The sequence below is a fragment of the Anolis carolinensis genome, chromosome 4, assembly GCF_035594765.1.
Source record: "Anolis carolinensis isolate JA03-04 chromosome 4, rAnoCar3.1.pri, whole genome shotgun sequence".
Lineage (NCBI taxonomy): Eukaryota > Metazoa > Chordata > Lepidosauria > Squamata > Dactyloidae > Anolis > Anolis carolinensis.
Genome location: NC_085844.1, coordinates 197,334,859 through 197,361,188, shown reverse-complemented (window position 1 = coordinate 197,361,188; position 26,330 = coordinate 197,334,859). Strand labels below are relative to the sequence as shown.

General features: G+C 38.6%; 3 protein-coding genes across 9 annotated transcripts in view; 2 read left to right on the top strand and 1 right to left on the bottom strand.

Annotated features, from left to right (window-relative positions):
- Window positions 1-1,082: 1,082 nt before the first annotated feature.
- On the top strand, window positions 1,083-5,792 carry LOC103278346 (uncharacterized). The gene is made up of 2 exons (XM_062978513.1): window positions 1,083-2,329; window positions 5,017-5,792. The coding sequence occupies exons 1-2, from the start codon at window positions 1,514-1,516 to the stop codon at window positions 5,026-5,028; spliced, it is 828 nt and encodes a 275-aa protein (XP_062834583.1). The 5' UTR covers window positions 1,083-1,513; the 3' UTR covers window positions 5,029-5,792.
- Window positions 5,793-9,438: 3,646 nt separating this feature from the next.
- snrpe (small nuclear ribonucleoprotein polypeptide E) lies at window positions 9,439-17,440 on the bottom strand. Its single transcript, XM_003220319.4, has 5 exons — window positions 17,258-17,440; window positions 13,606-13,632; window positions 13,179-13,241; window positions 11,168-11,246; window positions 9,439-9,723 (listed from the first exon to the last, which is right to left on the bottom strand). Exons 1-5 carry the CDS (start codon window positions 17,309-17,311, stop codon window positions 9,668-9,670), a joined length of 279 nt encoding a protein of 92 aa, XP_003220367.1. The 5' UTR covers window positions 17,312-17,440; the 3' UTR covers window positions 9,439-9,667.
- Window positions 17,441-17,473: 33 nt separating this feature from the next.
- The window catches only part of zc3h11a (zinc finger CCCH-type containing 11A), a 37,194-nt gene continuing 28,337 nt past the window's right edge, over window positions 17,474-26,330 (top strand). The window contains exons 1-5 of one of the 7 annotated variants that reach the window (XM_062978512.1): window positions 17,492-17,810; window positions 20,270-20,386; window positions 22,098-22,139; window positions 23,194-23,395; window positions 24,035-24,154. In XM_062978512.1, coding sequence (XP_062834582.1) covers window positions 23,345-23,395; window positions 24,035-24,154 — 171 coding nt within the window. In that variant the 5' untranslated portion in view covers window positions 17,492-17,810; window positions 20,270-20,386; window positions 22,098-22,139; window positions 23,194-23,344. Of the gene's footprint in view, window positions 22,140-23,193; window positions 23,396-24,034; window positions 24,155-26,330 lie in introns of all 7 variants that reach the window. The other 6 variants (XM_062978511.1, XM_008109666.3, XM_008109664.3 and 3 more) reach the window with 6 other exon arrangements.

The window sequence follows — 26,330 nt, the reverse complement described above, 5'->3', positions numbered from 1 at the left end:
TCCAGTACAGCGTTGCTCTTAGTGGCTAAATTGGAACCTATAAGTGCTCATCTACTTGAGTCAACATCTCCAAATAAATTTTTATTGCTATGTACCTTCAAGCACTTTCTGACTTACAGAAACCCTAGCTAAGTTTTTTTTTTTTGACAAGATTTGTTCAGAGTAAGTTTGCCTTTCTTTGAGGCTGAGTGTCACTAGCCCAACGTCAGCCGGTGAATTTCCATACCCGAACAGGGATTCAAACACTTATCTCCAGGGGCCAACACTTGAACAGCTATACAACACCAGCTCTTTTAAGCACCTTTACTGTTACAAAGCCCAGAATCAGTTACTAAATTATGATCCACCTTAGTCTACATTGATCATGTTTGTCTAACCCGTCAACCAAGGTCATTTGCATTGCTCTTACCTATGTAAAAATCAAAACTTTATGTAAACTATGGAAAACAAACACAGCCTAAAGCTAAGCTTGTATTTGTGATGTAATATTCTCTCTGAATATGTGCTAAAAAGGAGTGTTTCTCAGGCTGATATAGGCACCTGGCAATTGTTTTTCCCAATGGTAGGGACAAACACCCTATTTGTTCCCATTGAGAACAAATGTTTTTCTTTTCCTGGAAATTCACTAGGGTTGAGCAGACAGTTGAGGGATCATCGCTTCATATAATTTATTAATTTCATTTATACTTCACATTTTTCCTGCCTGTACTTTGACAAACACTGCTCCATAGGATACAAATAATGCATTGATAAAGATGGTAACACAGATAAGGACAGATACAAGTCCTTTTATTCTTATTCATTGGATGTCCTTGAATTCTTTTAGAACATAACATGCATAATTTCATAAGCCTTTAATATCTCTCCTCTTGTCTTTTTTCTTAACCTAATATATTATAAACATCTGTGCATAAGATTCAGACTTTTGCATCTCTGCTAACAAGTTGGGTGAATTCCAATTGTTGGATCACACAGCATAAAAAAGTTCACTGCAGCTCTCAAAAATCAAAACAGGACCAGGCAGGTAGCATAGATGAGATGAGGCATTCATGTTTTTGTTGTTCTACTTCAATGCAAGTAACTTGCTCAATGTATTTTGTTATACTGTATAATTGTTTTGCAGGAATTCTTCTCTTGGATTTCCCTACAGGGCTGTTTTACAGCAGTGTTCCTAGTTATTGTACTATTACTCAGCCCACAACCATTCAATACTGAGTCAGTGATAGGGAGCTCTAGTCTCTCTGTGATTGTGGTATACTGTGCCTTTAAGCCACACTCTCTGGTTGTTACAGCTGTAATGTAAGAACTACTGATTGCTGGGATATATAGCTTTTGTGCACCCAAAGCCTCAGTAGCCTTCCTAATGTTTGGAATAAACTCTTTCCTACAAGACTCTGCTGGCTGTTGAGCTTCCTTCATACGAAGAATATTACATGGTGTCAGAAGTGGGATACAAACCTCTCCTGTGCTACAATCTGGAAGCTAGCGTCCCCCGAAAAAGGAGTGTTTAGACATGGAGTCATTTCGTCCTCCTCCTCCCCTTGCTATGCAAGGTAATTTGGCTGAGAACTGGAGACGGTGGGAACAGGCCTTTCAGTTGTATCTTGCTGCAGCGGGACTTGAGAATGTGTCAAAGAAGCGGCAGATAGCTATCCTGCTACATTGTGTGGGAGAGGAAGGAGTTTCTTTATATAATACATTTGTTTTTGCCGAGGAGAACCCGAAAGATATTGCAGAGGTTCTGGAACAGTTTAGGACTTATTTTTTACCTCGGAAGAACATTGTGTTTGAAAGGTTTTGTTTCTGGAACCATATGCAGAGTCCTGGAGTTACAAATGTGCAATTTATTGCTGAGCTAAAACTGAAAGCAGCCAGCTGTGAATTTGGAATGGCAGTTAATGAGATGATAAGAGATAAAGTTGTTTTTAATTTACAGCAAGAGAAACTGAAACAAAAGTTGTTACAAGAAGCCGATCTTACACTTGAGAAGGCCGTGGAGATATGCCGGGTTGATGAGACAACGAGAGCTCAGCTGAGAACCATGGCAATAACATTGGAAGAAGGAGTGTTTGAATTACAAGACAGCCATGGAGAAAACAAAGAGATTATAACTCAAGCTCTGGGAACCAGGGAGTCAAGACACAGAGACAATTGGAAAAATCAGAATAAGTGTGGTTATTGTGGTACAGCTCATGAACCTCGGAGATGTCCAGCATTTGGAAAGACCTGCAACAAGTGTGGCAAGAAAAATCATTATGCCAGGTTATGCAGGTCAAGGGTGACCAATCCTGTGAATATACAAGCCAGACAACACATTCATGAGTTGAATGTAAGTAATTTAATGATAGGAAAGCTGGATGAAGAAATGAAGGATACACAGATAACAAACAAGGCAGGATGGTATGCTGATATTTCCATAAGAGACTGTATAATTAAGTTTAAATTAGATACTGGAGCTGAAGCAAATGTGTTACCATTTAGTATATTTTCTAGAATACCTGGTGCAAAACAAATGTCTAAGAGTAAAGTAGTGCTGGTTGCATATGGGGGAACAAAAATACAACCAATGGGAGCAGTTGAGTTTGATTGTATAACAGCAAAAGGAGTGTATAATCTGTTGTTTTATGTGACAGATTGCTCGACAACCCCATTATTAGGCAGACCAGCTTGTGAGAATTTGGGTTTAATTTATAGGGTAGATCTGATACAGGCAGAGGGGTTATTAACACAAGAAAAATTGCTCAGCTTATATCCAGAAGTATTCCAGGGTCTCGGTGAGTTTCAAGGACATCACCACATTCACACTGATCCAACAGTGGTTCCCGTGATCCAAGGATGTAGGAGAGTGCCCTTTGCCATACATGATAGGCTAAAGGATACCCTTGATCAGATGGAAAATATGGGAGTTATAACAAAAGTTGTAGGACCCACAGATTGGGTGAGCAGTCTTGTTATCACTGAAAAAAAGAATGGGTCTCTGCGTATATGTCTTGATCCGCGAGATCTAAATAAGGCAGTGCGGAGACAACATTATACCATCCCAACAGTTGAGGAAGTTTTAAGTCACCTAGCTGGAAAGAAAATCTTCACAATAATAGATGAGAAAGATGGCTATTGGCAGGTAAAACTAGATAAAGCATCATCCAGATTATGTACATTCAATACGCCGTGGGGAAGGTATTGTTTTAATCGTTTACCATTTGGGCTTAAATCCTCAAGTGAGGTTTTTCAACAGAAAAATCAAGAAACATTTGGGCATATAAAAGGTGTATATATGATTGCTGATGATATGATTATAGCAGCGGAGACAAGTAAACAACATGATGAGATTTTACATCAGGTAATGGAAACAGCACGTGTCAAAAACATCAAGTTTAACAAAGAAAAGATCCAGTTCAGGGTAAACTCTGTTAGATATATGGGCCATATTGTGACTGCAGAGGGAGTCAGGCCAGACACTGAGAAAGTAAAGGCAATTCAAGAAATGAAACCTCCCAATGACAGGCAGGGAGTGCTTAGATTTCTAGGGTCAGTACAGTATTTGGCAAAATACATCCCAAAAGAGGCAGAGTTGACAGCGCCATTGAGAAGTCTGTTAAAGAAAAATAAGAGTTTTCAATGGATGCCAGAACATCAGAAAGCTTTTGATGCGATCAAGCAAAAGTTGTGCGATGCACCTGTACTGCAGTATTTTGATGTGACAAAACCAGTTGTTATCCAAGCAGATGCTTCAAAAGATGGCTTAGGAGCATGTCTCCTACAGGATAATAAGCCAGTGTCTTATGCTTCAAGGGCACTCAGTTCTGCAGAGAAAAATTATGCTCAAATAGAGAAAGAATTGCTTGCTGTTGTATATGCAGTACAAAAGTTCCATCAGTATGTGTTTGGTAAAATGGTTCTAGTTCAAACTGATCACAAGCCCTTAGAATCAATTTATAAAAAACCAATAGGCAGTGCCCCGGCTCGTCTGCAAAGAATGTTGTTGCAGCTTCAGAAGTATCAACTTAACTTTGTATATACTCCAGGTAAACTTATGTATCTGGCTGATACCTTGTCAAGAGCTACTGTTGATCCCCCTGGAAGTCAGGAAAATCCAATAGGAGATGAGAAAGTGATATACGAAGTGAATACATTAGCCATGCACCCAGATAAAATGGGTTTAATACAAGAAGCAACAAAACGTAATCCCCAGCTTAGGATGATTCAAACATACCTAAACCAAGGATGGCCAAAGTACATGAGAAAGGTGGCTCCAATAGCAAAATCTTTTTGGCCGGTTAAAGATCACCTAAGGTATAGGGATGGGGTTCTTTTCATGGGAGAAAGAATAATCATTCCGGCAAGCCAAAGACAAAATGTTCTTGCACAGCTGCATGAGTCCCATCAAGGGATTCAAAGAACCAAAGAAAGAGCAAGACAGTTGATGTACTGGCCTGGTATGTCCAAAGATATTGAGTCAGCTGTTGGCAGTTGTTTTGTGTGTGCTTGTTTTGCCCCAAATAATCAAAAGGAACCACTTAAACCCCATGAGATCCCAGAAGGGCCATGGCAGAAGGTGGGAGTGGATATATTTGAACAGGACAATCGCTCTTTTCTGTTGGTAATTGACTATTTCTCAAAATACCCAGAAGTAGTAAGTTTACCTGATAAAACTGCAAGAACAGTAATTGTCAAGATGAAATCTGTGTTTGCAAGAAATGGAACTCCATTAATTGTGGTGAGTGATAATATGCCATTTGCGAGTCAAGAATTCAAAGTATTTGCGAAAGAATGGGGATTTGAACAATGCTTTAGTAGTCCGGGGTATCCACAATCTAATGGTATGGTAGAACGAGCCATCCAGTCTATAAAACAACTTACACATAAAGTAGGGAAGGCAAGGGGTGATCTGTATGCAGCATTGTTGGAGTACCGGAATACACCTGTGACAGGACTATCATATTCACCTGCACAAATATTGATGGGCAGAATGCTGAGAAGTAAACTTCCCATAACAACTGACTTATTATGTCCTAGGATTCCTATTAACGTGCGTCAAGATCTACAAAGAGCTCAGGAAAGACAGAAACATTTTTATGATCGAACAGCAAGACCCCTCAAACCACTAAGAGAGGGAGATTTGGTATGGATGCAATCCAATAATTGCAAAGAAAGATGGCTTCCTGCCGTTGTGATAGAAAAATGTAAACAGCCTCGGTCATATCTAATAAAGAATCAGGACGGTCGCGTATATCGGCGTAATAGGCGTCAATTAAAACAACGGAACCAAACACCCGAAACTACAATTCAAGGAAATACAACATATAATGGTTCTAAAGGGATGTTTGTGAACAAAAGTGACACACATGTGATAGCAGATAGAAAGCCAACGTATGTGACATCGCATGGCAGGCCTGTGTTTGAACCTGTAAGGTACACTCCTTAGAAGGATGGTGCTGAAGACCATCCTCAACGGTGGGCTAAGTACTAGTGACCTCTGGCCCCATAGAAAACATATTTTCTTACCTGTCTAGTGATGTAATGAAGCTGCCAAGTTTTAATGAGAGACTTTTGTAATTTTGATGTATGATTTTTTTAACACTTTTATAAAATGTATTTTGTTTTGTCTTGTCAGATGTGTAGTTATTATGTATGAAGGGGAGATGTGGTATACTGTGCCTTTAAGCCACACTCTCTGGTTGTTACAGCTGTAATGTAAGAACTACTGATTGCTGGGATATATAGCTTTTGTGCACCCAAAGCCTCAGTAGCCTTCCTAATGTTTGGAATAAACTCTTTCCTACAAGACTCTGCTGGCTGTTGAGCTTCCTTCATACGAAGAATATTACAGTGATACATAGCAAAATATTGAAACTAGGTGTAATTTGACCAGTAGTTGATTTCCATTGGAGAAAGTGGTATGTAACGGATGTGCTAACCAGCTGAAACACTACTTGGAGCTGATGGAAATTTGCTCTGTTCCCTGCTCTTTAAATCTTCCAGGGCTAGGATGAAACACAATAATGGATACATTCCCAGTTGGACAGTGGTCACCTGAAATTGCAGAAATGACTGAACAACTTTAAATTAGCTTATTTCCAGTCCCATCCACTACAGATTCGCATTGAAGGACCTAGAGATTCATCAGGTTCCGCAACTGAAATCATTCTTCCTTCTGTTGTTGTAGAGCAAACAAAGCAGGAATACATGCTGGAGATGATGCCTTGAGTTGACAGGTGACACACATACTCCCTTCCTCTGCTTCCAGCAGAAGTTTATGGCACTTTACAAATGGTAGTTCTTGTGCAACACAGCTCTTCCCCCTGCTGGCTAAGACAAATACTACCTTTTCAATCAGGCTTTGGAACTTTCAAGGTACATTTCCTAAGAACTCACACACCAACCATTTCTATTCTTGCAAGGATGGCCAGACCTTGATTCATCTTTACATACATACATTTGGACAAAGAAAATATATCCTGCCTAAAGCTACTGGTATGTAACAGAAGTAGATTCAGAAATCAAGAAACAACATTTAAAAGCATGCTTTGATGTGCTGTTTAGCATTTTATTAGTTAAGGGATATACTTTCTTTTAAAAATTCAGAAGTATATTCTTTTTATATTCTGTTGAGTGCCCAGTATAGAATCCAAAAGTGTTTTTTAAAAATAATAAAAGAAAACCCCTAGCCATCCAGAATCTTAGTTCAACACTATTATACTATAACAGGCAGCATTCTTTATAATAATGTGTGTTGCAAAGACTGTTGGCAGTTGAGGTCCAACAACACGTGGAAGGCTACACAATTCCCATCCAGTTTGTTGGAATTATCTACACCAGCTTAAAGTAGGCGTGGAGATTAAAAATCAAATAGTGGGATTGGTGAAGAGTGAGACATATTTGAAGCTTCATACAAGTTTTCCGGAAAGTGTAGAAAGCTAACACCGTCACTGTAAAAAAGAGAACAGTGATAGTATGTTCTGAAGGGAGTAAGGAAAGAAAGAAAGACAATACAACAGTTACTGAAGAGGGAGATATCAAATGGATAAGGAGCTGTAAGAAAACAGGTAGGTGTCATGATGAATGAAGATAATAGAGGTCTTAAAATTAAAGAGTGGCTCTGGGAAAGAGATGGAGGAAACAATAATCATATTGAAATATTTTTGTTAAGGATGATGTCAGTCCGTCAGTAATTACTGCCATACATGGCGGAGGGCGAGAGTACCAATTTTAAAATGAAATACAACATTTAAAAACGATAGATTAGCAGTGGTTATGGAGAAAATATATAGATGCTGTAGCATCAAGTAAACAAATGAACATACCATACACTAACATTCCGCCAATCCTTCTAGATACAACAGAAAGGCATGTGTACTTTTTTGCATTCAGTTTAATAAATTGTTTAGATCAGGAATGAGAGCCTTGGGCTCTCCATGTTTCAACCTCTAATTCCTATCATTCAGTGAAAAGGAATTGTGGGAGTTGAAGCAGAAAATTTCTCAAAAGCTATTTTTCCACCTGAGTTGGACAAAAAAAAAATTAGTGAACACCACCATAGGGCTATCTGATTAATGTCCAGTATCCATACACATTATGATTAAGTATTTGCAAGAAAGAGGAACACATGCTACTCCATCAGTAATTCAGATTTGTGGTAATGAATCTGTTTCAGTAAAAGTAAATTTCTTTTCATACAAGTCTTCCAAGTTTCTAATGTATTGTTATTAGCTCAGTTATTCTTATGTATACAAGCCACAGTTCCATAAGTTGCTGTAGTAAGATTTAAGTTGTCAGGATTTATCTCTCCTTTCTAGGGGTCTCCTGTGATGTTTTTTAATGCCTGAGCTACAGGTTTAAGATAAGTTATATTCTGCCCATCCTCCTGCTGTGATTTCAAAACTGGATAACATGGTTTGAAGACCTTTTCATTAATAAGCGTGCTAACTGGGGATGGCTATAACTCCTACTCCAAAAGTCTCACTGCCAGTCTGTTTCCAAGCATGTTTAAAAGTGTTGGTTAGGACTAAAAAACCCTACACTGCTTATGTCCAGGCCATCTGACAGAGCATATCCCCCAATATGAGCCTGACCAGACCCTGTGATCCATAGGAAAGTCCCTTCTTATATAGGAAGACTATATTGGTAACCTCTTCCTTGCTCTCCTTCTACTGACAGGTAAAGAATTTTTTTTATTCAGGCACTTCAGAAACTGAAAGCTTTTAGCAAAGCAATGGAAGTGCTGCATTGTTTTGAACTGTATTATTCAACTTCTTAGAATTTTTTTTATATGGTTAATAGTTTTAAGTTTTAATGCTACTTTTGTACATTTTTAATTGCAATGTTTATGTGTTTAGTCATCTTGTTCAAATCTTAGGGAAAATGCTGGTCATAAATGGGGTTGACTACTATAACTTTTAAAGTGTCAACGTTTTGTGCAATAACTACATATGGAAGCAGTGCAAACACAAAAGGATTTCATACAATCAGCCTACACTTCCTTCCTTGTAGAAATTAGCATGAAAAAAGAGCAGTAATTCTGATACCATCAGAACAACTGAGGAGCAAATAAGCTGCTCCTTTTATCGTTCTAAATTTTATGTTAGTTTTTGCAACTGATTTACAGATGACATGTTAAAGAACATCTAATAAGCACTGAGACGTTTATCTAGGGATAGATTTTTTTATTTGGTTTATTACTAAAATGTTTTTGGATCTAACTTCTGTTGTTGGATACCCTTTCTTTCAGTTATTTAGCAATATTCATATTTCAGAATCAGGTTCTCAGAAAGCTGGTAAGAAATTTAACAAACTAAAATTTTCAGTTTTCTTTTGATATCCCCATTGTAAAAGGCTAAACTGTACACCTTTGGAAAGACATATGGAACCACAAGCAGCTCAATGGGAGAACTATTGCTGCATTTGCCTTTCAAAAATTGGTCTGGGATTATGAGTAATGAATTGCATTTTTTCCTGATTTAAGTTCCTTTCGCAGTTGCCATTTACTGCACTTCATAAAATCTCAGCCACCAGAAAGAAGTTAATGGATATTCATCAAGATACATTCCCCTAAATTATGGTTAAATAAATCAAATCTTCAATTTACAGAGTATCAGATTTCTTTCAACACCGACAAGAAACTACTCATTCCATAGATAGATAACTGCTTGGTTTTGTTATCTTAAGCACCTGTATCTTCTAAAGCTGGCATGTGGGAAAGTGTGGCACTTTATATCCTGTCTGACTGCAATTCCCATCATATTTCACTATTGGCTGTGATGGTTAGAATTCATGTAAACATAAGTCCAACATTCTCAAGAGTCACACATTCATCACGTCTGTTCTAACAGAAGTTTCTCTAATAGTGTACCTGGGCAAACCAATTTATTTTTCTGTGTCATTAAAAGAATTGGCAAATACCTTGACATGTGTTATTTGGGATAATAAGGAAAATAGATGTATTAACAAAAATGTTTATTTATAAACAACTACTAGTCCACGCAAATGTAAAAAAAAATGTCACCCCCAATTATGTTAGTGTGAACAAAGAAACTGGCTCCATTCTTTTCTCTCTTCTCAAAATAGCAAGGAAGAAATTGGAAGTGACAGCATCAATTACGTTTTTCTTCTGCAGGTTTAAAGTTTCAAATAACAATTTGCCTGAGTTACAGGTTTAAGATAGCAACTTCTAGTTAGAAACACTTTGTAGAAGAGTAATATTGTCTCCTTTTAACATGATTCGACCTGAAATGGAAAACAGGGTCATTAGACCTATCTGAATATGAAGTATCTATTTTCTATTAACATTTCCATTCAGTTTTTAGTTGAATATACAATCCACTATACCGTGACATAATGGATACCACTAATATTGACTAAAGGTAAAGGTTTCCCCTGACGTTACGTCCAGTCATGTGTGACTCTGGGGGTTGGTGCTCATCTCCATTTCTAAGCCGAAGAGCCGGCGTTGTCCGTAGACACCTCCAAGGTCATGTGGCCGGCATGACTGCATGGAGCGCCGTCACCTTCCCGCCGGAGCGGTACCTATTGATCTACTCACATTGGCATGTTTTCGAACTGCTAGGTTGGCAGGAGCTGGAGCTAACAGCGGCCGCTCACGCCGCTCCTGGGGCTTGAACCTGGGACCTTTCGGTCTGCAGCTCAGTGCTTTAACGCACTTTGCCACCGGGGCTCCAATAGAGAGAAGTTATAAAAATATTGACTAAGATGGCAAAATCTTTATAACTTCTCTATTAGTAGTAGTAGTAGTAGTAGTAGTATTCTGCGATATCTCTCTAAAAAGAGACTCAAAGAGGCTTATAATAATATTGATACAATGTAAAACCTAAGAAACATACAAATATTAAAATAGAATTACATACAGATATATGTAATTATACAGTTTAAACCCATAAAACCAATTAAAACCTATTCATATAAACCAAACCAGAGCACCCCTTAACTTGATCTTTAAAACCACTTTCTTTAAAAACTTTCCTGAATAAAAATGTTTTAGCCTGCCATCAAGAGGATAGCAGGGAGGGGGCCATTCTGGCTTTCTTGGGCAGGCAGTTCCAGAGTTGAGAGGCAGCCAACTAGAAGGCCCACTCTCTCGTTCCCACCAATTGAGCTTGCAATGGAGGTGGAACCAATAGAAGGGCCTCTCTCCTGTGGATCTCAGGGCCTAGACAGGTTCGTACTGGGAACATAGGTGTGTGAAGGAAGCAATGCCCACTTCTGATGCCTTTCCAGCGGCTCTTTTGGGATTTGTCTGACACAGCCGAGAGAGCATAGGGGATGGATGCTTCTTTTGGGTTTGCTGAACATGGAGTAAGCTCTGAGAGTCTGAGAGCCATTGTTTGGGTCAGCTTCTGCTGTAACAGAACAATCTCTGATGTGTGGTGCAACAATATTTTACAATATTTTAGTTCTGAAAACCAGTTTAAAGCTCGACATATTACAAAATTCAAAGTCTTGATTATATCAAAGAAACCTAACCACTTCTCCAAAAAAGAATTTGTCATACATGTTCCAGTAGTTCTTAATGTAACCTTATGATGTTACTATTCACTCAGAGCCGGGATTTCTTCTCCACACTTTAACTTAGTTTATGAAGATCAATGCTGGCTTTTTACTAATTTTGAAATGAGAAGTAAGCTTAGTGCCCAATATCAAGCAAGCGACTTACCCAGCTGTTTTCTTGATTTTGTCTTTGAGTGAATCTCCTCTGCATCATCCAGAACCAAATTCATATATTCATCAAATCCCTGTCAGTGAGAATAGAAAATAACCAAACTAAGGGAAACATAACAAGGGGAAAAATCCAATAGTGTATTAGTCAGTAAATGCTAGGCTTGCTCAAATAATTCGATTTTCCCGTTACCCGTTATTAATTCGTTATTTTCGTTTGTTTTGAAGCAATATAGAACCTTGGTTGTCCACACGTCTGGATATCGCGGTTTCGAATCGCGAGAGGCCGTTTTTTCTTATTTCTTCGTTTTTTTCGTTTAGAAAAAAAAGCTTTTGCAAATCACCCAAACTCCTTTCCTTTTGCCCCTCAGCCAATGGGAGGCTCAGCCAATGGGAGGGGGCGAGGGGGAAGGAGGCCGAGGAGGAGGAGGAAGACGGAGGGGGGAAATGGCCGCCGCCGCCGCCTCGCCTCAGCTCAGGCCTGGAGAGACCGAGAGGGGCCCGGCGGTGAGGAGGAAGAGGCCCGGGATGCGAGGGGGTGTGGGCCAGGCCCGTCCTCGGCTGCTCCCAGGGGCCCAGATTCGCACCCTCCCTCCCCCCAATACAGGTCTCCAGTCCATACCACGCTACATGAACTTGAATGGATACTGTGGTTGTGTTGTCAAAAGCTTTCATGGCCGGGATCACACTGTTGTGGTATGTATTCCGGGCTCTATGGCCATGTGCCAGAAGCATTCTCTCCTGACGTTTCACCCACATCTGTGGCAGACATAGAGGTTTTGACGTCTGTGCGAAGCTAGGCAAGTGGGGTTTATATATCTGTGGAAGGTCCAGGGTGGGAGAAAGAACTCTTGTCTGTGGGAGGCAAGTGTGAATGTTGCAATTGGTCACCTTGATTAGCATTGAATAGCCTTGCAGCTTCAAAGCCTGGCTGCTTCCTACCTGGGGGAATCCTTTGTTGGGAGGTATTAGCTGGCCCTGATTGTTTCCTGTCTGGAATTCCCATTTTCTGGGTGTTTCTGGGAAGGTAATGGCACTCCATGTAGTCATGCCGGCCACATGACCTTGGAGGTGTCTATGGACAACACTGGCTCTTGGGCTTAGAAATGGAGATGAGCACCAACCCCCAGAGTCAGACATGACTGAACTTAATGTCAAGGGATACCTTTACCTTTACCTATACACACACACACACACACACACACACACACACACACACACACACACACACACACACATAAGCAGGGACTATACACAGTATATATCACACACACACCAATTTAACAAAGTTTCAGCCACAAAAACAAAGTTTCTGAAGTAGAACAATGACTTTCACAGTAAAGACAACCCAATTTAACAGGAAATAAGACTTTCAAACCAGGAACAGATTTCTGCAATTATTAAAAAATGGTTTATTATAAAAGCTATGAAAATTTGCCAAAAATCAGAGGATAAGGGAAACGTTCCACATTTTGGTGAGCTATCAGTGTTAAATGTGTTCTACCACTGTACCAAGTTTGAAGAAGATCACTCAAAAAATGAGGGCGGGAGAGCCCCCTAAGTCCCCCCCCCCCTTCGGGCTGTTTTTGGGCCACCGCGCATGCGCGTCCGCCATTAACGAATTAATTTAGAAAATAACGAATTTTCGTTAATTTCGAAAAATTTTGGGGGCCAAATTCGTTATTAGCAACAAAAACGAAAAACTGCCCCCTCTAGTTTTGAAACGAGTTTAGAATCAAATTTTTCATGGATCGATCAAGCCTAGTAAATACATATGAATTTCCCTTCCAAATGCTCTTCCAAGTGCAGGGAAGGAGCTTTTTCTCTCCATGACAAAAGATGAGGGCAAGGAAGGTTATGTAACTCTGAGAATGTGATTACCACTTAGTTTGTCTTTCCTAACATGGTAACATATGAAACTCACTTGAAAATTAAAGCAATAGTTCAAGTAAAATTTCAGTGTAAAGGTGCTTTTTTATTTCATAAGAGACAAAGACTTTAGTACTCACAATAATGCAGCCTTCTATTCGCATATTTACTTGCTCATACAACCACACCTGAATTCTGGATCTCTGCAAAGTAAATATTACAGAAACGACTTTCACAATTGTTCTAAACAGGTTTTCACAAATCAGGTATTTTTCCTGGCAAAGTAAAAAAACAGACACGTGACAGCATTCCCAACAAAATATGGATGTGGGTGCTTTCCCATATTCTTTCCAGGATTTTTTTACTTCAGAAAAACTTCACGAACATCACTTAGATTAAATGACATAAGATTACTAGAGCCTAGACCTTTATTAATCTGAGCATTTTAAATAGCTTTTTTATAGAATTGTCATTCCCATGAATAAAATCTAGTACTGTATCTTGATTAGCTCAATTTGTTTAAATCCATTGTTAAAGGTAAAAATCAAAGTTGATATGTTCACTTACATTCTGTAGGTATCTGAAGATGAGGTTCTGTGAGTAATGACTTAAGAAAAAAATACAGACGTAAAAGGAACAAAATGCCTACACAAAGAGAACTCTAGGAAATCCGTTTTGACATAGTCGCACTACGTTTTAAAGCTACTTTTGTTTAATATAATCACCATGTCCATCACCTATGCCAAATCCAACATGGAAAGCAAAGAAGAGAAAGTAAAGTAAATAAGAATCATACACATTCTCGCAAAAGCAATCACTTTGCGAGTTGAGGATCTATGGATGGATCTGCACTAGAATCTTCAGTCCTGATAATAAGTTAGGAATGGGCAAACTTCGATCCTCCAGGGGCTTTGGACTTCAACTCCCACAATTCCTAACAGTGAGGAATTGAAGTCCAAAACACCTGGAGGGCCAAAGTTTGCCCATGCCTGCCCTGAGTCTTCTTTCTCATTTGCATTGTAGATGCTACATGATCTCTTTGCACAGTGATATTGCAGATTAATATAGTTATGTCTCTGAAATTCTCTGGGCAGCTTATAAAGCTAAAAACAAAGGAAATTACAACCCACAGTTCTACGTTAACAAAAGGCAGGGAAAAGTCTCTGTGAAGGATTTCTGGCCTTGAGTTGGCAAAACCCGAGAGCCGAGGTTCACCTGTGTGGGAGATAGCAACCTTCTCAAGCTTCCTCTATTTGATGTTTGTCTGTTTTATAATGTGTTGGTTTATTCACTGTAGTGTATGTCTTCTTTGGTTTGCAGTTTCTTAGCTCTATGTACTTAAAGCAGTGGGAGGGACTGCAGACCACGTGACTGGTTCAGTGACTGTTTAGAATCTTGTTTTAAAAGGATGACAGTTAGAAATGACAATTGAGGATTGAGTCTGTTAGAGTACAGAAGCCAGTGTTAGGAGTTAGAAGATGTTAAGGCAGAAATCTGTTTTCAGTCAAATGCCAGTGTAGGAAGTTAGAAAACTATTGAGGCTTGACTTTCTTTTAAAGTCTATTATAAAAGAGAGCTGTACAGAACAATATAGTTTTGAAGAGACTGTTAAAGATAAGTTAAAAATACAAACTGAAACGTTTTAAAGATTAATGTGACAAGAAATGTTCTTGTGCCTTTAAATACATGAAGTTATGAGTAAACAAACACTACTTTTAAAGAAGTCTGCTTGAATATTTGTCTGCTGAAAGCATCAAAGAAAGGTAAACGTTTTCCTCTGACATTGTCTAGTCGTGTCCGACTCTTGGAGTTGGTGCATCTCCATTTCTAAGCCAAAGAGCAGGCCGAAGAGCAGTGTTGTCTGTAGATACCTCCAAAGTCATGTGGCCGGCATAATAGCATGGAGCGTCATATATACAAGAGTGTATATACAAATGCCATTTTTAAACAGCACCTATTTAAATGTTTCTAGGACCCACAGAAGACCCTGTTGTAATAGTCACATGGTTTTAACTGTTTTGATTTGGATATCGGCTCTTATTTGTGTTTTATGTTTGGTTTTTACTACATGTTGTATTCTATGTGGCATTTAATTCTGCCATTGTGTAAGACCGCTCTGGGTCCCCATGGGGGAGAAGAGTGGTATATAAAATAAATAAATAAAACCCTCCAGATATTGTTGAATCAGAACTACCAGTTTCCCTGGCCAATACAGACAATGTTCAAGAGATCTCAGAGTTACAGTTCAACGCTGTCTGGAGGGCTCATTTCCATTTCTAAGCCGAAGAGTCCATAGATACCTCCAAGGTCATGTGGCTGGCATGACTGCATGGAGTGCCATTATCTTCCTGCTGAAGCAATACCTATTGATCTACTCACATTTGCATGTTTTCGAACTGCTAGGTGAAAGCACTGAATAGAAACAAAATATCTATGTGCCCAGTGATCATCTATTACTAAAAAAAACTAAAGGAACACTCCTGAAACTCTGCTACCCAATAGGTTATGATCCTAACAGGTCATAATCCCCATTAGGTTGTGATCCTAACAGGTCGTAATCCATCACCAGCTGCTTCATCTAACTACACAAATTCCTCAGCATTGATCCAGGGCAGTTCTCAAACTGCATGAAATCCACAATGCATCCCCATTCTCACTACAGTTATAACGCTATGATTCCACTATAACTGTGAAGGGGCCTCTGAGGAGGGCCAAAAAACACAAATAAATGTTGTCTAGGTTGCTGTGAGTTTTCTGGGCTGTATGGCCATGTTCCAGAAGTATTCTTTCATGATGCTTCACCTGCATCTATGGCAGGCATCCTCAGAGGTGGTGAGGTATGTTGGAAACTAGTTAAGTGAGGTTAATATATCTGTGGAATGCTCAGGGTTGGAGAAAGAACTCTTGTCTGAAGCAGGTATGAATGTTTCAATTGGCCATTTTGATTGAATAGCATTGAATAGCCTTTCAGCTTCAAGGTCTGCCTGCTTACTGCCTGGGGGAATTCTTTGTTGGGAGGTGTTAGCTTGCCCTGATTGATTCATGTCTGGAATTCCTCTGTTTTCAGAGTGTTGCTCTTTATTTACAATCCTGATTTTAAGAGTTTTTTAATACCGGTAGCCAGATTTTGTTCATTTTCATGTTTTCCTCCTTTCCGTTGAAATTGTCCACGTTTGTGGATTTCAACTGCTTCTTTGTGTAGTTTGACATGGTGGTTGTTAAGAGTGGCCCAGTATTTCTGGCTACCAATATTAAAAAGCCGGCTACTGAACAAAAAACTCTAAAATCAGGACAGTAAATAAAGAACATCATATAGAGCCCCTCCACACAGCCATATAACCCAGAATATCAAGGCAGAAAATCCCACAATCTGCTTTGAACTGGGTTATCTGAGTCCATACTGCCATATATTCCAGTTCAAAGGAGAAAATGTGGGATTTTATTCAGCTGTGTGAAAGGGGCCTTAGAAAACAGAGGAATTCTAGACATGAATCAATCAGGGCCAGCTAACACCTCCCAACAAAGGGTTCCCCTAGGCAGTAAGCAGCCAGACCTTGAAGCTGCAAGGTTATTCAATGCTAATCAAGGCGGCCAATTGCAATATTCACACCTGCCTCAGACACTAGTTCCTTCTCCCACGCTGGACATGCCACAGACATATAAATGTGCAGTTTCCAGCACATGTTGCACTTGTGTTGCTGCAATGTATATTTTGCATGCTCTGTTTTATCCTGCTTGCATCCTACTTTTAATTGTTGGATTTTGCAGTGTTTTGTATAGATGTTTGTTTGATGTTGTTTCTGTAAATGCATATGGCCATTGGTTGGAGCATTAATAAATTGACTGATTGATATAAACCCCACTTGACTAGTTTCCAACAGACCTCACAACCTCTGAGGATGCCTGCCATAAATGCAGGCGAAACGTCAGGAGAGAATGCTTCTGAAATATGTCCATACAGCCGAAAAACTCACAGCAACCCAGTGATTCAGGCCAAGAAAGCCTTCGACAACACAAAATGTCGCCTATTTAAATCTGAGCGGGAAGATACAAGGGACTCATTCCCCGCCTTCACAAATTTTGCGGGCAGGCGATCCCCCGGCCTCCCGCCGAGCCAGAGCCACGCCGCTCCTGGCCTGCCTCTGCCCGGCCCTTCTTCCCCGAGCGAGAGAGAGAGAGAGACCCAAGCCTGGTCGGCACCCGAGCGAAGAAAGGATACGATAGGCTGCACCATCACCTTCTGCACTTTCTGCCCTTGCCCGCGGTAGGCCATGGCTGCGGGAGCTGTGCTTGAAAAAAAAATCCCGCCGAGAAACTCCTCAAGGCCCAAGCCTCACCGTCTGTCTGCCTCTTCCGTCCTGCCTCGCGAGCGCGCCGACTGACGTTTTCCCGACGTAGGCCAAGCGCTTCCGCTAAAGGGCGGAAATGACGTTGCCGTTTGTTCATGTCATAATGGCAGGCTGCTTCAAGTGATAACGTCACGCGGCAACGGTCTCTCTCTTCTCACTCAACAGCGAGGCTTTGTTCCGGGCGGAGTCTGTTGCGGTTCGGAGTCCGTTGTGGTTTTGGATCGGGCGGTTTTCGCAGTATTTGGTCGTTTGTCGCAGTATTTGGCGGAAGGAGGCGAGGCGGCGTCGAGGAGGCCTTTCCTTCTCGGGCTTTGGTAACATCCCTGCGCTCGGGTGGCCGACCACCTCTTTCCATCCCGAAGCCACCAGCTTCCTTGTCTTTGGCGGCGTTTCTCACAGCGGCGGCGGTTTCCTGGAGGCCGGGTAATGGGCCTAGTCGTCTTTTCTTCCTGAGGCCTGCCCAGATTCACCTTCCGGTTTCCTTAAACAGGGTCATTTCCTCGCCCTCAGTCAATCGGGTTCCTTCGCCAGTTAAAAGATGCCTCTCTGCTTCCCTCCCTCGCCTTTCGGGCCCTCTTTGGATTCGCTTTCCCCCTTTGGTCCAGAAAATATGCATTATTTCCACCTGCTAATGGGATCATTGGCACCAGTAAACTGTGGAGTTCACTCCTATGAGAGTAGGCTCGATTGATCGGAAAAATGAGGAAAGATCCCCGTATCCGTGATTTCTGGGCCAAAATAATTCCCCCCTCGGAGTACAGGCAGTCCCCAAGTTACAAACATCTGACCTACAAACGACTCATACTTAAGAACAGGGTTGAGACAACCAGATGTGAGAGAAATCCAAACCTTGGAAGAGAAATTCACTCCTGAAATAGTTAGCATGGGGAAAAGGTGTCTCTACTGAAGCTTTATTACCAAAGGTCTTCCATTTGAATGTGGGGACATGAGAGAAATCTACCACAGAATGGTAAAACATCAAACATCCTGGCATCCCCTGGGTAATGTCCTTGCAGACAGCCAATTCTGTCACACCTGAAGCGACTTGCAGTTTCTCAAGTCGCTTCTGATACGAAAAGAAAACCAAACCAATCCTTGTTTTAACAAGAAGGGAAAAAAATTCAAAATCCAGTTCTCACAGGGACAGAAAGTGAGGTGAAATCTTCAGAACAGTGGCCCAGACAGTAAAACAAACACCACAGGGTTGCTAACCTTTCCCTGTACTATCAGAAGCTAACAATATATATTCACACATGTACATACATACATTTGTCTGGAGTTACACAAAAGTACCTGTTCTGCCTTACATATGAATTCAACTTAAGAACAAATCTTGTTCGTAACTGGGGGATTGCCTGTATTTCCACCTCATTTCCACTGCCATTTGCAGTTTAAAATTAATCTTAATTAGATTTTTAAAAATGTAACTTAAATCCAATCATTATAAAAAATTAAAATGTAGACACTAGTAAAAAAAACAAAACAAAAGAAGCAAACACTAAAATAACCCTCTGGTAGTCCCACTCCATTACCGGTGGCATTTGTGGTTGATTTGAGAGGCTCCACTCAAAAGACTAAACTAGGCGCCTATTGTGTTATATTTAATAGCCTAAGGTAATATAATAATAATAATAATAATATAACTTTATTTTTGTATCCCTCCTCCATCTCCCCAGGGGGACTCAGGGCATCTCACATGGGGACGAGCCCAACATAGACATAAGTTAAAACAACCCATACATTAAAAACAATATAACACTATAATATAAAACAACATAAAAACATAAATTACTTAAAAACCTGGGCATAAGTACAATATGTGCAGGAGTAAGCTTGAACAGGTAATTCATTTGAATCTCAGTAGTAAAATGTTAGGAAAATAGTTTCCTCCAGTCTAGCACAGCTGAAAGTGAGTGAATGTTAAAAATGGTGGGAAAGGGGGTCGGATTAAAGAGGAAAACCAATTGCATAGGGCATTCAGACTTGTTTTGCTGCATGTACTTATCTATTTCCTGTTTGCAAAAGTATTCTAAACCTGGTGGACAACAAAGCCCGTCCAGAGGTTGGTAATCAAGTTCTAGCATTCTTTTGCCATTGGTTATTCTGCCAAGGCTACTGGAAGTTGCAGCTTGACCGCATCTAGGTTAAAAGACAAATTCAGCAGTCTCGTAAATGATGATGCTGCCCTATTTCAACCATCTTCCTGGGCAGAAGTAGGCCATAGTTGCATGAAATACATTTCCAAAATGACTGTTACAGAAGTGGTGAAGCAGTATTTTGTATCAAAACAAAAGAACAATTATTTGGGATTTTTTCCATACTTATTTCCAAAATACCTATTGAACAGAAGTATCTGTTTTTTTAATAAGGATCATTTATACAGATAGGCAAAGAATTTTTTTTGATGCCCTTACACAAGCAGGAGCAGATTTTTCTTTTACTTGTAAATATTCTGAATCCAGCCTCCTCAAATTTACTATTGGATTGACATGTTTAGCATCCTGCAGCAGTTTTGGGTATTTTTGCAGCATGCCTTTGCTTTCAAAGACTTATAAAAAATAGTAATAGGAATTCATTGTCATATCATTTCCCCATGCAATGCATTTCCATACAATGATACTGGCAGCTTGTTGTTGATTTTCTCTAAAGTGAGAACAGAAAAGTTACAAGTGAATGTTTTTTTGTGGCAGTATGCATATGAGTATGTGTTGCTTTCAAATCTTGTTTCCCAAATCATAAGGCTAATCAGAGAATTGAGATACTCCAGATTTTTTTATTGTATATGACAGGAAATTATCGGATCCAATTTGATTTATGAATAGTCAAAGAAAAATTCTTAGGTATGTTGATTAACAGAAACCCTTCTATGTATATTGATGCAGGAAGCCTATAAGCCTAACTGGCATTGGGCCAAGAAGTCATAGATTTCTGCAGCTGATCGGTAACATCTCTTGATCTCTAGACTTCAAGTCAGTTCAGATTTTGATCACACTCAACAGGTACTCTAAGATAAGCCTGAGAACTGTATATTTCATATTCAATTTAAAGTTACCGTACATTTGTGTATTACTTTGGCCACCCAACAAGCACGCTGTTATCGTTGATGGCTGCTGATCAGAATAGTTTGAAGTGTAGATGAAAATGCTGCTCTCTAGTATCCTTTATCCTTTGTTCCACAATGTCTGGAGAAGTCACATAATTCCCAAGCTCGGCCTAAATTGTTTTCTGTTTACATTACTAAAGGATCATTGTATTTCCCTTAAATGTTAGCTGATAATCACATGGTTCCTCAAAAGCTCCTAGACCATGTAGCTCAAAGCTACACATCTGTAGCAAGGTTATTGCTCTTGGTTTGATAGGATGAGAAGACAAGTATAAGAAACTTTATTTTGTCAAAATCAGACACAAAATAAATTTTGATTGAAAATACAGGATAATGGAATAATGGAAGTATGATAAACAATGGTAATATGAATTTTAGTGAATCTTGCTGATGAGTGCAGATTTTACCTTTTGCAGCACTAGTATCATTTACTGTAATAACAGCTAAGATTACATTTTTAAAAAGGAGTGCTACAAAGATTTCTTTAAAATGTGTAAGTTTATGTTGTTGTTGTTTTTAATTAAACTGGTGATTATTTTTTTAATACCATCAACTTTTTTCTTTGTTGATGAAATATGACTCAGCAAATTATCCAGAAAGAAATGTTGGCCCTTGTTGCAATTCTGATTCCTTAGTTATAAGAAAGTATATGTATTCAAAGGATATTTTAATGAAGACTTTGTGTTCTTGAATGTTTTGTTCAATTTCATTTTAAACAAATTGGTCACTGTTTGGCTAAAGAGACATCAGTTGGCTCTGAAATATCCTTTCAGTCTTCACTGAAAAGCAGTGAAGAAAGGATCATCTTTATAGGATATTTGGGAGAAAAAAAATGAACTTTTTGAAGGCAAAATCAAACAGTTCAGTTTCTTGATTTATGCAGCCAAGCCTGTTGTTTTTACAAGTGCTGCGTGGTGCAGTTGCTTTCCATCTAAAAAAATTTGCAACCCAATCTGTCTAAAAATAGTTCTTATAAGACAATGTATACAACATGCATGTATCATGTCTTTCAGAATATTCAATTGGCATGTACCTATTTTTATTCATAACTGTTCAAACAATTGGCATGAAAATGCATTTTTTGTGGAAAAAAATTGTAATCTATTTTGAGTTTCCAAAGTTGTGTTTTCTAGTCACAAAGCCTTTTATTACCCACACATTGCTATGAAAGTATACATTATGTGTATATACAAATCTATTTTATGCATTCAAGTATTTTTTGCTTTCAGTTAATGAAGGTCGGGGAAGATTATTCTTTTTTCCAATAGGTGAAGAGATTTTTGAAGACCTGAATTTCAAACTTTGTGTTTTAAATTTTAAAAAAAAACAAGTAAACAACCCCTAAATTATCTGGCTGTAGAAGATGGATCTTCTTTGCAGCTACTTTGAAACACAAGTTCATCTTTAAATGAACTGTTTATTTTGAAGAGGCAATTAATCTTCACTGTCTCCAGTCTTCCTGATCATTCAAATGGACTTGCTTTCTCCAGTAGTTATTATTCATCTCTGAATTTTGAGTACGGATGTTTCCTTGACTATGTGAGGAAGAAAAGTTTTTCTACTCCTTTATTATCAATTCATCGACTGAGTGTTGATTCGATCTACAGGGAAAAAATACCTGGAAGTATTTGAAGAAGGAGTTGATCAAGGTATTTTGAGTTTACAAAGTATTGGTTTGTAAAGGTTTGGGGGCTGCATTATATGACCTGCAGTTTGAAAAGGATCACAGCAGTTGCTAAAATTAAATTAAATTAAATTAGTAGTTTCACCAGTGGCTATGTTTCCTCTAATAATTAAATCATTGTGAGATTTCCCCCTGAAAATTGAGTTTAGCACATACCTCGATCACAAATCACCTTTTAGCCAGCTGTGACATTATAGGAATTAATAATAATAATAATAATAATAATAATAATAATAATAATAATTATTATTATTATTATTATTATTATTATTATTATTTGTAGATCAGCCTATCTCCCCGAAGGGACTCAGGGCACTTTTCAACACATGGCAAACATTGAAAGCCAACAAAGGAACATTGACAAATTGACAAATTACATGAAAACAAAATACATTAAAAAATAAAACAAGAATTACTAACCAAAACCTTTCTGAACTATTGTCAACAAGAAAAAGATTATCACAGCATTATGACCTTGGTTCTGACATCGTAAATATTGGGGATAGGGATTGTATGACCACAAAGTCAATTTTTAGGCCTCATTTGGAAGAAACAACTCTATTTATTATTATTTTTGCTTCTCTCCCATGCTCTGTATGGGGACAATTTTTCGAAGTTTGTGTACTGTAGTCCATTTTGGGCCCAGAAAGTTTCTTTTGTAACACATCTAATAATCAGTAATTTGACGTCTGTGTCATATCCTATTGGAGGAAAAGGATTTTCCTGGACCTAAAACGACCAGGAAGGGGCCAAAATGTGGTGAATGGTGCCATAATAGGCATTTTGTGGCATAATGTTTTTGGATGGGAAGAAATGGGTGACCCTTCAGGGAGCTAGTGCACCTTTTTAACTTGTATCATGTTATAGATAATATAAGGAAATCATTTTTAAGGGAAGCTGAGTCAGTAATACCAAGTCTACATAGAAGTGGAATATTGCTAGCTATCTGGAATGTTTTATGACTTATGTTTGCTCATGTGAAGGCTTCATTTGATTTATTCCTGTCGGTTTATTTCTAGGATCATATTGTGAGGAAGATACCAGCAGAGTCAGTCTAGAGAAGATTGTGCCATAATAAACCAAACTGTGGCCAGCTGGCACTGAGAGGATAGTAAACATACAATTTGCCATCAAGTCATTCTGCTACCAGTTTCTGGTATTCAACTCAACATGTCCAACAAAGATGACTGTTATTTTTATTACTATTCCACATGTAGCAAGGTTTGTATTTACCTTACCTCCAAACTTGTCTTATATTTGCATTATTACAACTTCAGTGTGACCTGTTTGATTCAGTAAATTGTATATAATGCAGACGTTCTTTTAAATGCTAACTTTTATTATGGGGGTGGGTAGACTATTTGTAGGCATAATTGATGCTGAAATCTAGCATCTCTAGCCTAGTATGAAAGACATTCACAATGTACAGCAATGTACATGCTTTTGCTGCACATAAATTCAGCCAGTTGTAATGACAGATTTTTACCTGGGTAAATGCGGTCTTTTAGCTTACTTTGGTTCATCACTGGTTGCTTGTTTTCCTTTTTTGTTTTTGTAGTAGCCAGTTACCATAGTGATTCCTGATTAAATTGCATTTACTAGTGGAACATGGTAGTAATAATTCATGGAATCATAGAGTTGGGTCATCCAGTCCAACTACGTTTACTTTAAAATCTGCTGGGAGGGTTACAGGAGCTTTTGGATTTATTTATTTTTTGCAGTAGAGGCAGTAAGTTAGAAAAGAAAATTGCTTGGCTTGTGACATGAGAATTTATTCATGCAGACTTTTCAGACTGAATCTTCTTAATAAACTCTGAATCTTCTTAATTTGATTCTTTCTCTCTTTTTCATTTTCCATAGGGGAACAATTGCCCCTTCCGTCACTGTGAGGCTGCATTAGGAAATGAAACAGTTTGTGTTCTCTGGAAGGAGGGGCGATGTTTTAGAAGTGTCTGTCAGTTTAGACACATGGAGATCAATGTAAGTGCTTATTTAATATTCTGATAGTATATTTAGTGCGAGAACTGTTCTTGCAAAGTGCAAAGGTACTTTTGTTGAAGCTTGGTTGTAATAGTATGGAGCATTTCTTTGAACAATTATGAAGAAATCAACACAATTTAATGTTAGCAATGTATTATGACTAAAGTGACATATTTACTTTGCAATTTAAAAATGTAATCACTGCTTTGTTTTGAACATAAAGAAAATTTTTTTAAAAAAACACTTCACAGTGTGAAAATTGTGGTTTTCAGAATGGCAACACAGTATTTCATATAATGTTATATAGCCATAGCTCTTAGCTACTACCGTGTTTCCCCGAAAATAAGACAGTGTCTTATATTATTTTTTACTCCCAAAGATGCGCTAGGTCTTATTTTCAGGGGATGTCTTATTTTTCCATGAAGAAGAATTCATATTCATTGTTGAACAAAAAAAAATTGAACATTTATTCTATACTGTACAGTAGTTGTCATCACAAACCAACATAACTAAACCAGACAAACTGTGACTCCTGTCAAGAATTTCTTGTTACTACTATTATTTCCATATACAACTGTAAGCCGCCCCGAGTCCTTCTGGGGAGATGGAAGCGAGGTATAAAAATAAAATAATAATAATAATAATAATAATAATAATAATAATAATTATGTACATATACCAATCCTGCATGCTATGGTGTTTTGTTTGGCGGGCGCCACGCATGCTACCAAACAAAAACTTTGCTAGGTCTTACTTTCGGGGGAGGCCTTATATTTAGCAATACAGCAAAACTTCTACTAGGTCTTATTTTTTGGGGATGTCTTATTTTCAGGGAAACAGGGTAAGTATCGTTCTAGCTTTATTCTGATTTTAAAATAGCTAACTCAGGTTAGTGATACATTATTTATGAATTAAATGATTATATTATGTCCTAAATCACTGGATTATAGGGCAGTTTACAAGTAAAAATCAATTTAAGCAACTGAACACAATTTAGTATTTTAAACAATTAAAGATAACTTAACCTGACTATAAATAAAGCCCACTGTAACGGAAAACCTTAGTTTAATGGGGATTTTTGTCTATGTTATTTTAATGTTGTTTATATGGCAAAGGTATGCAGGAGTTAGCTACTTCTGATTGGTTATTGTGTCACCATGGTAATGTAGCTACTGCTGTAGAAATGAATCTATTATGAGAGGCTAGGAGAAAGGGGTGGAGCTAGCTGGAAAAAAAGGAGGGAATGTTTTAAAAGTTAGTTCAGTTTTCTAGCCAGTGAGCTAGATGGAAGATGTATATGTTCATGTTTGTAGCTTCCAATATATGTTGAGGGAAATAAGAGACTAATTTAAGTCTGAGTTCTCAGGTAGAACTGAGAGGAATAAGGTATCTGTTGAGACTAGGTTTCAGTCTGTTTGACCATAGTGAAGAGTAACTTTGAGTTTTAAATGCCCAGTCAAAAAGGCTGAGAAGAGGTATATATCGTTAAAAGAAAAGATTGTGTATTACCAAGTGGAACTGAAGAAGAGAACCTTTGTAAGTGCCAAAGAATTCATAAATAAATATTTCTTTGTTTTCAATAAAGACAGTGCCTTTGAATTGTGAACTGCACTACTACAGAGTTTTTGAGGTTTCTGCCATCGCTCTCCCCTCAGCACCTGTTTGCCTCATACGCGCGCACGCACACACATATGTGTTTATTGTTGGCAGTGGCTGGGATCCTGAAATAAGTATCGCCCCCTGTCAAATCGCTCTGTGCGTTTTACGTTTATTGGTGGTTGCAGTGGGGATAACAAGAATTCCCCCTGCCTGATTGTGAAGTGATTTTTACACCCACCATTTAAACAAAGGTTAACTTTTTATTTATGTATTTAAAGAATTTTTACACTGTTACTCAGCTACAAAGGCACTCAGAGCAGCTTACAATATTTTAATTTGCCCTCAGGCTTACAATGTATGTAAGATAAATAATTATTACATAAATATTACATAAAACATGCTGTGTCTTCCTGACTGCTTTCCTCCTGCTCCATAGCTAGCGGAAAGATGGTGGGAAGGGCTCTCAATAGCTGCTGGGTGAAACATGGTGGAATTACTTGGAAACCACAAGGAAATCAATTAGTCCCCAAAAGCTTTGATTATAAGCCACGTTTTCACGTGGCACCAGAATGAAATC